Raw genomic sequence first — 17,147 nt, 5'->3', positions numbered from 1 at the left:
TCCTTGGGATCTGCCATGTGATGGAGCTCAGGAGGGGATGCACTGACACTGGGGATCCCCAGGGAGCTGTGTGACGTGCACCTATAAAACCCAGCGCCAATGCCTCCCAGGCTGTTTTAGGGTGCAAGGTTCTCCCCATCCGGGGCTGCTGGAGTTAGTCAGTTTGTCCCACCCCCAGGCCCAACACCTGAAGCCTGGGCGCTGTTTTGCTCACTCTGAGTGGGCAGTGCTTCCCTGAAGCGCTGCCCCAGTACAGGGCAGCCCCCTGCAGCAGGGCCCCCCTTGCCTGGTGCCCCGCGGCTCCCGGCTGCCGCCTGACTCATGCCCGGGCAGGGAGTGGCGGGACCGGCGTCGCGCCCCCACCCACGCGAGGGGTGTTGTGCAACCAGGTGCCACCACTGCAGCCAGAGCCAGGAGCTGGTGGGGGAGGGGAGGTGGCTCCCATGGGGTCTCACCTCAGGTGCCAGTTCTCGCCCTGCCTCCAAATGGGTATCAGAGCCCCTTTACTGGGTTTCCCCTTGCAGCAGCATCGGGAAGGGATCTGGGGATCAGGTGGAGGAGGATCTCGGTGCCCAAACCCACCAGGTCCATGGGCAGTGGTGATACCTGCTCCCCAGAGTGCCTTCTCTCTAGAGAGACCCTGCCATATACGGTGAGGAAGGGCTGCTTTGGCATGGCTGTGGATCCCTCCCTGTGGCAGATGCTACCTGGCCACATCCCCTGCGTGTCCTGTGCACCCACGGCTCCCTCATCTCTGATCCCTTGGCCCTCCCTGAGTGCAGGGACAGGCAGGTGTGCTGGGCACAGGCAGGTGTGCTGGTGCTGCTGTGGACACGGTCATGCGTCAGTGCTTTGGACTCTGAGCTTCTGTTTCCCCATGAGGTGCAGCCACCATGGTGTGGCAGCCGGCTGGCATGGCTGCCAGTGAAGCGAGGAAGGCACAACACGGTCACTGACGTGTTTCTGCCCCCTTAAGTGATCCTGGAACTGGGTGAGATCGATCCTGTGAAGGGGCAAACACATTTGCTGCAGTGGCCTCACTGAGTCCATTTGCACAGCTGGGTCCGTCTGGCTTCTGTCCCCAGTGGAAGGTGACCTGCAACCCAGGGCAATGCCTGGCCCCGCCACCCATGCGGGACCCCCCCCATCCGGGCTGCGTGGGCCTTTCCGCGATGGCACAGATAAGGCCTGCCCGCAGGTCCCAGGCGGCAGTGCCGAGGGGGGGACAGGGCAGGGTCAATACGCAGGACCCCAAGGCGCCAGTAGGAGCCTGCTCTTTCCTTCTTCCTCCTTGGTGGTGAGCCAACCCCTGCCAGGGGTTATCAGCCACGCAGCGGAGCGTGGAGGGACCTGGCAGCAAACAGGAGGGTGGATGGGGGTACAGAGCCCAGGACTGACCCACCCCACAGAGGTGTTGGGGACCCCTGTCCCCACTTGCCATCCCAGGGCCTTTGGGCCAAGTGACTTTGAAACCCACTGGCTGTTCCCCAGGAATTGGGGACCCCAACAGTGGGCTGTCAACAGTGGGGTCAGCCTGGGAAGGGCCTTAAAACATCCCATGGCAAAATGGGTGTCCCCCAGCATCAGTGGGTCCCCAGAAATGGGACGCTGCCACCTCATCACAGGCTGCGAGGACACACAGACGTCAGTGCCACAGGCAGGGCACGTGGTGTCCCCGTCCCCCCCACCCGGGGGAGTGCTCACCGGTCGAGTCACCTGTTGCGTCCCTCCCTTGAAACAGGGAGAGCTGCAGCCCTGTCCCTGACACCGAGGAAGCACCATGGGGTCCTGGGGTCCGTGGCTGCTCTGGAGCTGGGTGCTGTGGGGGCTCTGGTTGCTGCCAGGTAAGTCCCAGGGTCGCTGAAAGTGCCAGTGAGCTGAATGGGTGGCTGATAGCATCTGGGTGATGGGCTGCGAACAGCCCTCCGGCTTGTTCCCAATACCCTAAGTTCGAGCCTGAGTGCCTGGCTGGGGTTTGCCCAGTCTCTGTCTGCGGGTGCCACAGCCTCGGCGTGGTTCCCAACTGCAGCAGGGGAAGGTGGGGGGGCAATTGAGGATCAAAGGGGGATTCTCGCCCTTGGGGAAGGTGTCTGACTGCTCTTGGTGTTGGTTGGGCTATGGGTGCTCCCCCCCGCAGCAGGGAGGAGGGATGAAGGTGATGGGGACCCCTGGCTGCTTTTTCCTCATCCCGATCTCACCCACCTTTGCACAAGCCGGGGAGATGAAGGAGCAGCCCCTTGTCCCCACGCTGGTCCCGACAGAGTCAGGCAGCATATCCCGTGCAGCCGACAGTACCAGCGCTGAGCTGCCTTCGGACCTGGGCATGTGCCAGGCATTCCCCACCACCGTGGCCACACAGACGGAGCACCCCTCTCCCGCCGGCCGGACCATCGCCTCCGCAGGCAGCCAGGGCTCAGGTAAGGCCGGCAGGCAGCTGGCCGCGGGCAAGTTCCTGCCTGCTGGGGCCGCGGTGGGATTGATCCAGCTGGGGCTGCCTTGTCTCGCTCCACAGGCATCCTGGTGCCACAGGTGACAACAAGAGGGCTGGTCCCAGCTGGGAGCAGTGGTGAGCAGGAAGGGCCTCCCAGCCCAGCAGCTCTCCCCGGGGGTCCAGCAGTGCGAGACAGCCTCCAGGCAGGGTCGGGGGTTGGGGTCTCTTCTCCAGGTGCTGCCGGTCACCCAAGCAGCGACCCTCCCCGTCCCACCACCACTTGGCACAAGCAGCCTCTGTCCTTCGTGCCGATGGAGCACACGGTGGGTCTTGCCGTGGGTGCTGTCCCTGCCGAGAGGATGCCAGGGACTGCACAGACTACAGCGCCATTGCTCCCCCGGGATGAGCACAGCACAGGGACATCACGTCCCAGCATCAGCAAGAGTTCTGCTGAGCCACACAGCACTGCCTCGCTCCTGTCCCAGGAGGCCATGCTGGGGCTGGACAAGGCCACCTCACCTTCAGACACAGCAGCCGGCATCTCTCAGGACAGGGGCAGCCCCATGAAGACAGCAGCAGCCTCAGCCAACCCTGCCACTGGCCTCCCCTGGGTGCCCCCCAGCAAAGCCACAGAAGGAGCCAGGATGGCATCCCCACCATCTGCAGACCCCCCAAGAGCATCCTTGGCAAAGGTCACCTTTTCTTCTGCTGCTATTGGCATTGGCGAGGCTGCAGAGCCAGGGACACGTGCCTTGTCTGACACTGTCCGCAGTGCCTCACAGGACCCCAGTGTGCCTCCTGCTCAGCTGCCTCCAGCCCTTTTGCCCCAACCCCCTGGTGATGCTGTGCCAGGCACAGGAGAGATGCTTCCCCACAGCCACAGCACTGCTCCAGAAACTGCTGGAGATGGGCTGCCTGGAGCCAATGCTGTCACCCACCTCCAGACCACTGCACTAGTTCCAGGCACACTGGCTATGGTAGTGAAAGTCATAGCTGAAGAGCATATCCCCACTGTATCATTCCCAGCTCTCAGAAGTACCAGTGCTGAGCTGGTGTCCATTAGGAATGAGGACAGCACCAAAGCCACAGCAGGCACTGCGTTCCCAGAGACCAAGGCCACCCCAGGGGGGCTCAGAATGAGCCTGTCCCCCAATGCAGCTCTCGATGACCCTGGTGATTCCTCTCCAAGGCCCCTTCTGCACTCCACAGGCTCTCTGTTCGCCCAGACCCCCTCAGCAGCCAGAACCCCTCCAGCCAGCCCCAGCATGGCCGTGCCCTTGTCCTTCACGGATGCCAGTGGAGAAAAACCAGAGAGGGCCCCTCGAGCTGCACCAACATCTTCCATTGCTGCGTATGGCATTGGGACAGCGTCAGCTGCCCATCCATCCTCCCTTGTTAGCAACACTCCAATTCATGAAGCAGGGATGGGAACAGCATCGTTGGCCAGTGGCAGTGCCACTAAGCTGGGGGACACCAGAGCCACCCTGCCTGTGCCTGATGCATCCCCCAGCCACAGCCAGCCTGGTCCCACAGGAGGCTCAGAAGCCCCAGGAACTGTTGTCACACCTGGACCTGCACCAGCCCCACCGCTCTGGGCTGGGATACAACGTGAGGAACCTCCAGGGACAGAGACATGGTCACCAAGCACTGCACCAGGCACAGGCACAGCTGTACCAGGTATCCCAGGGGTACTCAAAGAAGTCACCATCCCCATGGCACCACAAGCAGATGTCCCCCGTCTAATGGAAGGCAGTGTCAATGTAGGAATGGCTCTGGGGGTGCCCCCATCTGGCATCCCCCAAGAGATGGCAGCAGTCACATCCCTGTTGTCCCTGGATACCACACCACCAGCAATGGGAACTTCAGGTGACCCCCACCTCGATGGCAGCACCACAGGACAAGCAATGGGGATGGGGTTCCTGGAGGTGGGCACGGAGAACCCAGATGCCAGTGCAGCAGGGCCGACTGCCAGACACGCGACCATCACTGCCAGGCCATCGCCAGAGCCACCTGCCCAAGGGAATGATGCTTCTGAAACAAGGCCCCCAGTGGATCTGACTCTTACAACTCCAAAGAGCAGTCACTCAGCCCCACTGGCTGTGACTAACCCCAGCCCAGCACTGACCAAGGCCAGACCCCTTGTCAGCACAGCCACCATCAAGTCACCCCAACCTGTGGCACTGCCAACCCCCAAAAATGCAGCTGCAGAGGGAGGCCAGGGCACGTTCCAGTTGGCAGGAGATGGCAGCACCACACAAGCAGCTCTGGGCTCAACCCTGGTTGAGAACACAAGGGCAGGTGCCACAACAAGTACCCATCACAGCAGTGACATCTCTGTGGGGACAGGCCCACCGGCGTCACCCCGTGACACAGCCAGCATCAGTACCCAGCCAAGTGCTGCATCTTTCCACAGCTACAGCACTGCTGAGCCCACCTCAGACATGGGCATGAACTTGGACATGCACACACTTTCTCCTGTGATGAGGAATGAGGCTGCAAGGCTACCCCTGGGGTCGCCCACTCCTATGACTGCGGTGACTGAGCCAGCTGCCAGTGATGCCACCCTGTCAGCACACTCTGCCCCGGGCAGTAAAAGTCCTACCGCAGTGGCCATCATGGGCTTGGTGTCACCCACAGCTGCAGAGCTGGTTATAGCACCTTCCCCTGGCCTTGCTCACAGCACTGTTGAGACAGATATCAGTGTGTCCCCTACAGTCCCTGGGACCACCCATCTGGAGATGGTGGCACCCTCTGACACCCCCAGCATCACTGTCACTGGTCCAGCAGCGGGAGCAGGTGATGTCAGTATGGACAGCGTCACAGCACCTGCCTCTGCTGTTCCCAGCAGTGCCTCTGCTACACACAGCCCCCATGTCACCTCAAGGCCATCTCCTGAGGCCACTGACAGCATCCACAACCCAGATCCAAGAGCTCTCAATGCATTCACTGAGGACAAGCCCATGGCTGGTGTTACCACACTGGCTGTTGGCCACACACACCCATGGGAAGCTACAACTGCATCCTGGTCAGGTGCTAAAGGTACCACTGCCCGTGCAGATACCACCCCCACTGAGGGCGGCAACGAGGATGTAGCACCCTCAGCCAGCACCAGCAGCACCCATGTCCCTGACTCCAACACCACTGGCACAAACCTGGCCACCACAGCAGCCACCAGCATATTCCTCAGCAACACCACCCCGCCAGCCACCTCAGTGGGCTGGGAGACCTCTGTGGTTACCAGGGCCACTACAGCCACGTCATTTGCCACAGCAAGGGACACCAGCACCAGCAGTGCCCTGTCCCTCACTGTAACACACAGTGAGACAAGCAGAGGTGGGCAATCTGTCCTGTCCCCAACAAGTAACCCCTCATTGGAAACAACTACTGGGCCCTGGGGTGCTCTTGGTCCCAGCCCTGCTGCTGCAGTGCCCAGTTCACCCCTCCCCAGCCTGGACAGCCCAGCAGAGGAGGCAACAACCACCCCTTCATCCCTGCCTGGTGTTGGTGTAACTGGGGAAGTGGCAGCTGGACAGACTCCCACTGAGTCAACAACCCGCACCACTTCTACATCTGCCAGCAACCACAACACGGGACAAGCAGCAAGTACATCCCCTCCTGCTTTCCAAACATCTCCAGGGGCACCTGCCTGGGGGGAGAAAACAGCCATCACTGCAGGGAACACCTCAGCCATCACTGCAGAGAAGACCACAGCCACTGCTGCAGAGAACACCATGGCCATCCCTGAAGGCAGCACCATGGCCATCACCACAGGCAGCACCACAGCCATCAGCACCACATCCATCACTGCAGGCAGCACCACAGCTATTGCATCCACAGCTCCAGTGAGCCCAGCCAAGGAACTGGGAGGTCTCCCAGCTCCAGGCACAACAGCATCGGTGAGACCACCAACCACCACCAGCCCTGCCACCTCCCCGTCTTCTGTCTCTGGGACACAGAGAGAACCAGCACTGAGCACATCTGCCCACACCACTGCTGACCACAGAAATCCTGCCCCTGAGCCCCAACCCACCCATGAGCTTATCAGTAAGTAGATTTTCTTTTCCCAAAGCCAAGAGCAAGAAGGGGTTGTCGGCCAATCAAGCATCGTGATGAATGAGGGTACAGCCTGGTCCAGGGTGTCTCATCTGTGTTGCGTGTTGGGCTGACAGACTCATGGGGAAAGGCAAAATAGGAAAACTGAGAGCATCCCAAAAGTGGGTTAAAAATTGGGTTACAATCCTTCAGAGAACAGTCACAGTATCTTGGCAGCAAGTAGGTGAGTTTGTCCAGGCTGCAAGATGGAAAAAGCAGACATTAATGGTTTTACACCTTTTCCATTCATCTCCTGTCCATGTCAGTGCCAGCAGCCTCACTCTACCCCTTTGGCATCGAAGGAGGGGACCAAGAGTATGTCCAGAGGATGGTGGATTTTAACTCCCCGCTGTTCAAGCCAGAGATTGGATTTCCCTTTGGGAAGTCGCTGCGAGATGCTCTCTATGTGAGTTCCCCTCTCACTGAGCACATAAGGGATGTGCTGCCTTTTTGGTGAAAAAAACTCCACAGAAATGGAGCAGAAACCAAACTTTATCCGATTATCTTTTTTATAAAATTAAAAATAGCTGGTTTCTGCTCACCTGTGGAGGCTAAAAGCCATCCCAGGAGCTGCCTGGGTTGTCGGCAAATAACAAATTATTTTGGTTAGTTTACAGATAACGGACAGATCATTTTCCCACCCACGGACAACTATTTCCCATCCAACCCTAACCCACCTCCCCGGGGCTTCAGAGGCCGGGAGAGCTTCCCAATGGTGGCTGCCTTTTGGGATGATGCAGATTTCTCCCAGGGCATTGGCACCACCTGGTACCAGGTGAGGACCACCAAAGATGTTCTCCTGGGAAAGCCCAGCTCCCAGCTCACTCATTTAACCCTCTCTCTTGCCAACTTGCAGGAGTACTCCACCCTCAGCTCTACCCAGGACCCCCTCGTCCAGGATGTGGAAGCAAAGATTGAGAAATATCTGAAAATCCCCTATGTAGCAAAATGGACCTTGAAGGTGACATGGGAGAAGGCTCCAGCTTACCCATCCCAGAGGGATGATGCTCAGGTGAGCAGTGGGAGACCCAGGTGACAGAGGGGACTGTTGGCAGCTGTTTCAGATCTCACCACCTCAGTCTGCACTGTGGGGAGAGCAGGGGAGGCTTTGGGAATGTTAAGGGGGTGCCTTGGGTTTCTCCAGACGAGCACGTACCAGGCAGTCCTCACCACCGATGGGAACTACTCCTTCGCCCTGCTGCTCTACCAGGATGGCGGGATGCGGTGGGACTACACCAAGCTGGCTGCAGGCAACGTGCTGATCGGCTTTTCCAGGTGCTGTGCATGTCTGACTGGGTTTTCAGACAGCAGACTTCTCCCAGTGCTGTGTTGGGACCATTGGAGATGTTATCCCCAGGAGAGCCCAGCTCACACTCCTGGAGCAACCCTGTCCCATTTAAACCCTCTCTCCTGCAAACCGCAGCAGCTCCCACCCCACCTGCTCTGTGGGGAGCAGAGGAGGGTTGTGTTGGAAGGGTGATCCCAAACCTTCTCTCTCCACACAGTGGCAATGGCTATGCCAGAAACAACGAGTTGACTCAAAAGCCACGAGCTGTCAAGTACCGACCAGACCAGCACAGCAGCATCGGCTTCGGTACGGCACCGAGGGTTCTTTGGGGTAGATGGGGATGGATGGAGGGAGCTGTGTGCTCTGTGCTGGGAGCATGTCCCCATCACGTATCCCTGTGAGGCAATGGGGCAGTGAAGCCACTGGGCAAGGGCTGGTCACCAACAGCAGAGCATGGCTCTTCTGTGTCCTGCTGTGGCTTGCCACAGCCACACCGGCTCTAGAGGGAGCCTGGAGACCTCGTGTGAGGTCAGTAGCCAGGGACCGCTGTCCCACAGGACTACTCAGCACCTTGGCTGAGCTGTGCTGTTCTCTGGCTGCTTCCCCAGACGTGCGTGGACTGTGGATATACAGGCTGGACAGTCGCTCCCGGGTGAACTACAGGCTGTGGTGCCTGGCGTGGTTGGATGCAGAGCCAGCACCGACCACCTGGAACAGCCAGCTGCCACCATGCCCCTGCTCCCGGCCCCAGGCAGAGCTGGACCCCCGCTACCGCTGGAGCAGAGGTGCCAAGCGTAGCCCCCCGTGGCCATCTGGGATGGGGGGGAATGGCAGGGGCTCCCCTCCTGCTCTGGGGATGGCCATGATACCCCCACACCATTTCAGGCCCAGTGGACACCTCCGTGAGGATGCTGCGCACTGCATCCCCCAGCCCCACCGGAGCTGGGGTGCGATGTCTGTACCAAGATGGGAGCTTCCTCGAAGGCTGGCAGGAGAGAGCATGGAGCCTCCCCATCCACCCCACTGCTGGTAAGTGGGCACTGTCATTCCCTCACCCTAAAACACCCCAAGCACCAAGCAGAGGTGCAGCAAGGGCCCCGACAGCCCTCAGAACCCGGCCACCTTCCTCCACAGACAGGGAGCTGGAGGCATTCAACTGGTGCTGCCGGCAAGTGGGGAAGCCCCTGTTCTGCTCCAGGTTTGCTGAGAAGAGACCGAGGGTCAGCTGTGAGGGATATGTGCCGCCCACCCAAGGTGAGTTCCCAGGCTCTGCCTCCTCTGTGCCAGGGCACTGAGTGGGTGGCACAGCCACACACAGACCCCATGCATTACCTACGCTTCTCAGCATCCCAGTGAGGGCTGCTGCGCCAGCACAGTCCGGAGGTGCTCTCCTCCCTGAAGGGACACCAACATTTGCTCTTCTTCCTCCACCACAAAATGATTCCATCTCCTTTGGACCCCAGCTGGCGCCTTTGGAGATCCCCACATCACCACCCTGGATGGACTCACCTACACCTTCAATGGGCTCGGGGACTTTGTCCTGCTGCTGGCCAGCAATGCCCAGACCAGCTTTGTGCTGCAGGGGCGCACGGCACAGACCGGCACGGCCCAGGCCACCAACTTCGTGGCATTTGCTGCCCAGTACATCTCCACCACCACTGTGACAGTGAGTAGGAGTGACCTGGGTATGGGAGAGACCCCTATGGCAGGGTGGGTATCACTTCTGCATCACCTACAGAGTGATGTGGGTGGGACCCTCTCCTTTTCTGGCCACCTCCCACCACTCCAACAAAGTGCTAATAGTGGTGGGAAGGACTCATCAGACACAGGTGTAACACCTCTTGCAAAGAGGCCAGCAAGGGCTGAGGGCTCTGCAGGAGCATGGTCTGCTCCACCTTCTTCATTGCACACTCTTTGTGTGCATTAGCACAAATGAATGCTCTTCCTCACTTGGCAGAATTGCTCCCCCCATCTGTTTCATTAAGCAGAATGTTCTGGCGTCACCAGAAACAGCCACTGAGCAGTTTAAGGAGAGGGCTCAGAGCCAGGAGCCCACTGGTACAGCTCTCCACATTGTCACCGTCAGCCGAGCAGCAGTGGTGGCCTTGGTGTGCCCCATGCCAGTGGTGGCAAGGGGCAGCTGGCTGTCCTCTTCTGTGCAATCATCAAAGCTGCTTTATCATGTGTCTCCCGGAGTGAAGAACATGCCAACATGGGTCCTGGGGCCGAGCCTGTCTGCTGGGGCTGGAGGAGGACAGGATTTGACTTAAGTGTCCTCAGCATGGGGGAATGGCAGGAAGGGAGGAGCAGAGGGGCTGACTGGGACATCTACCGTTATTTGCAGGTTGAATGGACCTTGAGGAGCCAGGGTGACATCCAAGTACTCCTGAACAATGAAACCATCCAGTTTTCCTATTCCCAAGGTGAGCAGGATGTGCTGTTAAATGTTAAACGTATTTACAGGAAACAAGGGATAACCCCACCCACTGGCACCAGCCCTGCCCAGTACAAGGGCAGCCGTCCTGAGCTCTATCAAACCTCTCCCACCTGCACCTTTCTCTGATTTGGGCAGGGTGGATGGGAAGCCCTCTCCTCCACAAGTTCATGGTCGTCATTTCAGACTCTAGCCTTGTGCAGACTCTCCCTCTGTGCTCTCCTTCTCTTGCAGACATGGGTGACGAGGTGTACTACAGCCCTGGAGTCCTGCTGATCAATGCCTCCTCTGTCACGGCCGTCTTCGATGGGACCATCGCCGTCTCCATCTCAACCACCTCCGGGATCCTCAGCATGATCTGCAGCCTGCCCGACTGGTACCGCAACAGCACCAAGGGCCTCCTGGGTGAGGACTTCTGGCACTGCTGCAGAGCTGTGGTGCAAGTTCCCTTCCCAACCTAAAGCAGGCTGGAAAACTGGGGGAATGTGCTCGTGAGAGTGGGGACCTCTGGGTCTAAACTAAACACTGGCCAGCACTGGCAAGGAGGTCAAACTTGGCATGGGAGACTCCATCCCTCTGGTGTTGCTCCACCAGGTGTGTGGGACCATGACCCCGCAGATGATTTCCAGATGCCAAATGGTACCAGCATCCCTGTGAACAGCAGCGAGGAGGAGATCTACAGCTATGGGATGACCTGTAAGTCTGTGCTTAGGATCCACCTTAATGATCCCCTCCTTCCTGCACCTTTTGGCCATCCTTTAGCTGGAAACATTTAAACACTTGCCTGAAAAAAAGTGATGCCTGGAAAATCCTTTGGTCTCCTCACTGCTCTGTGGAAATGAACCCTAAAATATAAGAAGCCTTAAAAACTCAAGACTGTCCACATGGTTGCTCTCTTGCAGGGGCTCTTGATGAGAACAGCCTGTTTGCTCAGCCATTGGGCTCACCGGCACTGAACTTCACACCCATCTTCTTGTCTCGGCTGCGGCAGAAGAATGAAAGCCAGTACCAGCTGGCAGCCTCACAGTGTCACGGCAGCAAGGAGTGTATCTACGATTCACTGAGCACAGGGAACTTGGCCCTGGGCCTGGCCACCCAGAGCCTTGCAGCCGACTTCCAACAGAGGAAGACAGTACTCAGTAAGTGGAGCAGATCCTCACCCCCAAGAGAGCATGGCTGGGGTAACTGGGCAGTGCCCTGCTTCCTCCCTGGGCTCTTCTGTTCCATGTGAGACAGGAGAGAAATCACCAAGGTCTTAGTGTTGCATTGCCCAGCTAGCTCATCTCCAAGCCTGGGAGATGCCACCATGCTGTACAACGTGAGGGCCTTGTTTGGTGGGTGGTCATGGCAGCACTTTCTTGGGGTCTCACCCTCACCAGGAGGGACTCAGAGCCAAGGGGTGATAAGGCCACAGTAGCAAACCACCAGCTGTGTGCTGGGCTGCTCTTTCCTCAGACGCCTTCCCTCCGGTCATCACTGGTGACGCTTCACTCACAGCCTTCAGGACAGAAAAGCTCAGAAGGCAGTACCACGCCCTGGGGGTGGGTGCACACTTTGTGCCCCATCTCTCACCAGAGCTCAACATATCAGGTATGGAAGGAGAGATGGGGAAGATGGGATAGGATGGAATGGGAGCACACGCTTTCCTCTGCTACCTCCTCTAACTCCTACCTCTCCTCCCGGCAGAGAATGGCACCCTGACGTGGGAACCCCATGGGATTGTCCCATTCACCATTAACTTGGAGGCTGTCGGGTCCAACAACCTCTCCGCACTCCTCCAGCTCCGCTTCACCCTTTGCAGATGCAGCAGAAGCCAGGAGTGTGACTACAGCAACACTGTAACCCTCAGGGAGTCTTCCCTGCAGGTAGTGTGCTGGAAAGCTCCTCTGGTGTCACACCATACCTGTCCTCGTGCCAGCTGTGCTGGCTGTCTTCTCTGTCCACCCATCCTCCTAAGCCAGTCTCACTGTCCCCTTCCCAGCTGGCAGCCTGCAGGTGCGAGAGTGGCTACTCAGGTCCCTTGTGCCAGGACCCTCTGGACCCCTGCTCCCAGGGATGCTTCCCTGGTGTGGGCTGTGACTCATACACTGGCTGCGGCCCCTGCCCAGCTGGTCTGACAGGCGATGGACGGCATTGCTCAGGTGATAAGGGCTCGCTTTGGCTGCTGGGAACCCGGAAAGCCTGCGGGACCCCAGCCAAGATGTCTCTCTCGGTGCCATGGTGCATTGCCTCTGCAGATATCGATGAGTGCGCGCAGGGGATGGAGTGCCCGGGGAATGCCACCTGCACCAACACGGTGGGGAGCTACATCTGCTCCTGCCCAGCCAGTGAGGAGGGTGAGTACACACTCCCTGGCAGGAATGGTCCTCAGCTCCATCACCTCTGGGCTCTGTGGAAGAGGGTTCCTGTGGGACCCAGGCTGGCTGGAGGGGAGAGAAGTGAGAGCTGCCTGAGCTCTGTGCCCAGGCCTTGCTGTCCTTATCAGAAGGGACTGGAGTCCAGCCGCCACTTGTGTTCTCAGGCTGTAGATCTCACTAATCTTCCAGGGAGGGAAATTTTTCCCATGCAATTTTTCTCCTTGACAAAAAAAAATCTCACATGCAGAGGTTGGGGGATGAAATCAGACCGTATTTTCAGATGGCTGTGATGGGGTTGAAGTGATGGCTTTTGCTCACATTCTAGTGCAGCAGGTTGGGATTTCACAAGGGCAAATGGCTGCAGCTGGGAGAGGGGGGACGAAGAGCTTTTGCTTGAGGATCTGAGTTTACACTAGAAGTCCTAACACACAAAAGAAAAACAAAACAAATCTTGGAAGAAAGGCCTTACAGAGTAGCTGAGGATGGCTCAATGCCCTGGGGCCAGCCTGATGCCTCCAGTTGATCTGGGCTCCCTGTCCTGCAGGCGAGAGGCCAGGCTGTGGCTCAGCCTGTGGATCCCACTACTGCCCCGAGGGTTACTGTAGCAACGGGGGACGCTGCCACCTGCACCCCATTACCTGCACCCCCACCTGTGCCTGCCCCTCAGCTTTCACCGACCAGCACTGCCTGGTGGCAGGGGGGGATTTTCGGCCGCTGCCCAGTGCAGGTGGGTGCCTGTGCACGGTGGGGGGTGAACCCCAATCCCACTCACTCTGGTCCTGGAATTCCAGAGCCACCACTGTGGCTTTCCCCCAGCAGATCTGCCCCTGAGAAGCATCCAGCTGCGGGTCAGGGCGTTGCAAAACACCACTACTGAGGAAGTCAACAGCACTGTACGTCACGGGATGGGCTGAGGGAGGGGGACATGCCAGCACACTGGGCAGCACGGCAGCTTGGGGTGCTCATGCCTCCATATGCCTCCCTGCCATGGGATCTCTAGGGATCCAGCAGATCTACAAGCCCACAGGGAGGAAATACCAGCTGCATGATGCCAGCTATGACTATGGCCATGTGCCAGGTTCCCAGCACATGAACCAAAGGCCAGGGCAACCCCTGGAGCTCAGCCAATGTGCCTGCATCACCCTTCAACCTCTCCCCATGATGGTGCCATTCTGCCCTCCCCTAATGCCTTTCCGCTCCCCCTGCCACAGGTCTCAGCCATCCTGGGCTCCCTGGAGGTAAAGACTTTCCAGAGCAACACCAACATCACCCAGACGTGAGTCAGCAGTGAAGCAGACCCATGCCCACCCCAGTGATCCAGCAGGGCAGGGCTTGGTGCGGGGCCAAGGGTTTGGTTTCTCACCCAGAGTCTGTTTTTCCAGTGTTGATGCTGGTAAACCCTTAGAGACACAAGCCATTTGGCACCCTCTGCCTCCTGCCTCATCCCTTCTTTACCACCGCCCAAACGGGAATACTGAGGCACAGTGAGGCTCAGTCACTCTGTGATGGAGCAGTGGCTCTGCCAGCAGCCTCTTCTTTTCCCTGCAGGACAGACAGTGATGGCTTCACCTTTGTGGTGGTGTCTGAGTTTGCCTACAACAGCCACAGCACCGTCATCCGGTTCCTGAACGAGGAGCTGCCAGTGGCCATCACCAGCACCTTCAACGGGTGGCAGGGGCGACGGGAGGCAGGCACAGGGCTCCTCTTCCAGCATCTGCACCAGGACAACATCACTGACCTGGTGAAGTGTGAGTTGCTCCCAGCACTGAGCTATGGAGGGTGGGAGGAGCACCCTGCTGTCCCCATTGCCCTCTCTGTGCCCCTGCATTCAGTTAATGCCTGCGCAGGAGGAGCATGGGCAGCCTCCCCCACCCCAGGCACAGATCCAGCTCAGGGAGATCTGATGTAGCGTCAAGGGGTGATGCTGTGTGGCCTAACCCCTATGCCCTCCCTCTCCAGTGACAGTGGCTGAGCTGAGGGACTATTTCCCCTGTGCTCTGTATGGCTACAAGGGCTACCAGCTCCACTACGTGGGGACCATTGGCTTCATCTGCATCTCCCCTTGCAAGATGGGCTACTGCCAGCACGGCGGCCAGTGCCAGCACCTGCCAGAGGGGCCCACATGCAGGTAGCAGTAGCACTGGGGTGGACAAGGCCACCCAGCACGGCCACTTCTCCCCACAGCATCACTGCTCCTCCCTCCCCATCCACAGCTGCCTGCCCTTCTCCATCTTCTCCCCGGCCGGCGCCCGGTGTGAGTGGCTGGCCATCAGCCTCACCGCCTTCCTTGGAATCTTGCTGGGAGCCCTGGCTCTGCTCTGCCTCCTGTTTGCCATCGTCTGCCTGACCCTGCACCTCTGCCGCCGGTACTGCCACCAGCACCAGGGGTGAGCAGTGGGCTGGACCCACACAGGGGTGGGTGCTGGGGGTGCAGCAGGGGAGCAGGTTGGGTGTCAGAAAGAAAAACTGATGGAAAATCCACCTTTGGAAGATCCACCAGTGGTGGGACTCATCTGGCCTGGGGAAAGGGCTGGGTGACCTTTTAGCATTTTCCAGCTCCTTTCCCAGTCATCTGCTGCTCAGAGGTGTGATAACATCAGTGGGTTGAACATTAGCTTCTCTTTCTCCCCCATGTCAGGGAAAGTTTGCATTTCTTCCTTATCCCACCCAGTGCTTGGTTACAGACAGGCTATTTAATTCTAATTTGAATACCACCCGAATGATTTCCACTGCAGTTCACCCATGTCTGGAAAGAGTTGACCCGGAGTAAGAAAAAGTGGTTTCAGGGTTGGACCTTTCTCTCCTGCAGAGCAGGGAGTTAACAGAAGAATGGCAAGGTGCAAGGCTGGGGTGGAAGCACTATCATCTCCTTACTTTCCCCCCAGCCCTTGGTCTTGGGGTGGCATCCTCACCCAGGGAAGCTTAGAGCCCCAAGCCCCCTGCTCTGGTTGGAGCTGTGTCCTGCCCATGTTCCCAGCTCCCTGCTGGCCCTGAAGCCAGGGGTCTCTGGGAAGAAACTTTGTTTGTTTGCACTTGTGCCAAGGCAAGAAATTCTGTGCACAACAGCTGGAGCTTTTCCTCTTTTCATAGCCCCATTTCACCCCCACAGTCCCTTTGGGGGCTGTCCCTTTGCCATCTGACCCAGACACCAGGAGCAGGCAGAGGCTCTCCCAGCATCCCCACACATGTTGTCCCCTTTCTGTTCCCCTCTCTCAGGGCCAAGGAGACATTCTGGAGGACACGGCCCTTCTCCTGTGAGTACATCCCTGAAAACTGCCCCCACCATGGCTCTGCTTCACCCCAGTCTTCACTCTGCTCATCTTCCCTGCTCCAGCTTTGACGATGGCAGAAGAACAAGCAGAGCCCATCCGTTCCCACTCCCTGGAAAGGCATTGGAAACCACAGCTCCAGGCCATTGACCCCTCAGTCCAGGTCTGCCTGGGGGTTATTGTCCCCATGGGGGGTTGGGTTGGGGAGCTTTGGGCTGGGAACTGAATCCTGGCCCCCTGACTTGAAGATGCTTGGGAGTTGTGCCTTGTCCTGAAGCATCATGGATGCTTTGGCTGGCATGGGATCCACACCACCGTCTGAGCTTGTTGTGAAGACAGAGCCCGTGCAATATTGACAGCATGGTGAGGCCTGTCCTTATTTACAGATAAAGATCCAGAGACCCCACATCAGGCCCCCAGGCCAGCCCCCCCAGCAGCCCTAGCCTGCCACTGGTCCTGCTCGGGCTCCTCCAGGCTCACAAAGGAACCAGACGCTGTCTCCTGCTCTGCTGCTTGCTCTCAAGGTCTCCAGCAACACCAACACATGGAAGCAGAGGACAGGCATCTGCCTTTTGGATTCTGGTCTTTGTGGGAGGATCCACTCTAGAAGAGGAGCTTTTTTGATTGAAAAACGTGGGTTTATGTTGGGTGACCAAAGCAAGAGGATTTCACCTTCTCCTGAGGATCTGCAGGGACAGCCAGAATTAACCTTGAATGTGTCTGTGCTGGGGTGTTTGCTAGTGCAATGTAACCAGACCCTGCAGAGTCCCTGATAGCAGGGTCAGGTGGGGCAACACAGTGATTATAACCTGATAGGAACAAAATAGAATAAACCAAAAATTAGGGCATGCTGCTAAATTGTCTGCATCCCATGGGTCCACGTGCCAGCCGTTCTTCCCTCTTGCTGAGCTCTCAAGTACCTGTTTTTTTCTGGTCCCATTCACAGAACCAAAGTGAAGATGGATTTTTTGGTTGCTCCATCCTCTCATTCCCCCTGCAAAACTGCAAGTCTCCTCTCACCATTTTCATGGACACTGCTTACAGTGGCTCAGATCACACAGGTTGGGCCGTGCTCCTCACAATCCCCCTACAGCCCTTCGACTCTGGTGATGGGAAATGCTGATCCAAGGAGGGTGTATCAGACCCCATCAGACTCCAACTCCAGCCCCACTAAGTGCCTTAGACCCTGGCTTAGCTGCAGCCCAGACACCCACATCCCCAGCACTAAATCCATGAACAGAAGCATCCTGCAATCCTGCTGCTCCAAGCCTGCCCC

At 58.2% G+C, this 17,147-nt stretch overlaps 1 protein-coding gene across 3 annotated transcripts; it reads left to right on the top strand.

Annotated features, from left to right (window-relative positions):
* The first annotated feature begins 38 nt into the window (after nt 1-38).
* Nucleotides 39-17,079, top strand: LOC127468236 (mucin-4-like). 3 transcript variants are annotated; one of them, XM_051781160.1, is made up of 29 exons: nt 39-1,844; nt 2,262-2,417; nt 2,513-6,475; nt 6,790-6,929; nt 7,134-7,298; nt 7,380-7,535; nt 7,668-7,798; nt 8,029-8,117; nt 8,420-8,596; nt 8,697-8,840; nt 8,946-9,065; nt 9,275-9,477; nt 10,156-10,234; nt 10,480-10,650; nt 10,840-10,941; nt 11,148-11,384; nt 11,701-11,835; nt 11,932-12,110; nt 12,227-12,386; nt 12,483-12,581; nt 13,147-13,329; nt 13,422-13,495; nt 13,814-13,878; nt 14,151-14,350; nt 14,562-14,730; nt 14,816-14,989; nt 15,819-15,856; nt 15,937-16,034; nt 16,258-17,079. In XM_051781160.1, exons 1-29 carry the CDS (start codon nt 1,781-1,783, stop codon nt 16,312-16,314), a joined length of 7,728 nt encoding a protein of 2,575 aa, XP_051637120.1. In that variant the 5' UTR covers nt 39-1,780; the 3' UTR covers nt 16,315-17,079. The 3 variants fall into 3 exon arrangements, with proteins under 3 accessions (XP_051637120.1, XP_051637119.1, XP_051637118.1); XM_051781159.1 differs by having other exon boundaries at nt 2,214-2,417; nt 14,816-14,968; XM_051781158.1 differs by having other exon boundaries at nt 2,214-2,417.
* The last annotated feature ends 68 nt before the right edge of the window (nt 17,080-17,147 follow it).

This window comes from Manacus candei, unplaced genomic scaffold, assembly GCF_025592945.1.
Source record: "Manacus candei isolate 608988 ecotype Guabito, Panama unplaced genomic scaffold, ASM2559294v1 h1tg000015l, whole genome shotgun sequence".
Lineage (NCBI taxonomy): Eukaryota > Metazoa > Chordata > Aves > Passeriformes > Pipridae > Manacus > Manacus candei.
The sequence above is the reverse complement of the archived record's forward strand: the minus strand, read 5'-3'. Positions and strand labels throughout refer to the sequence as shown.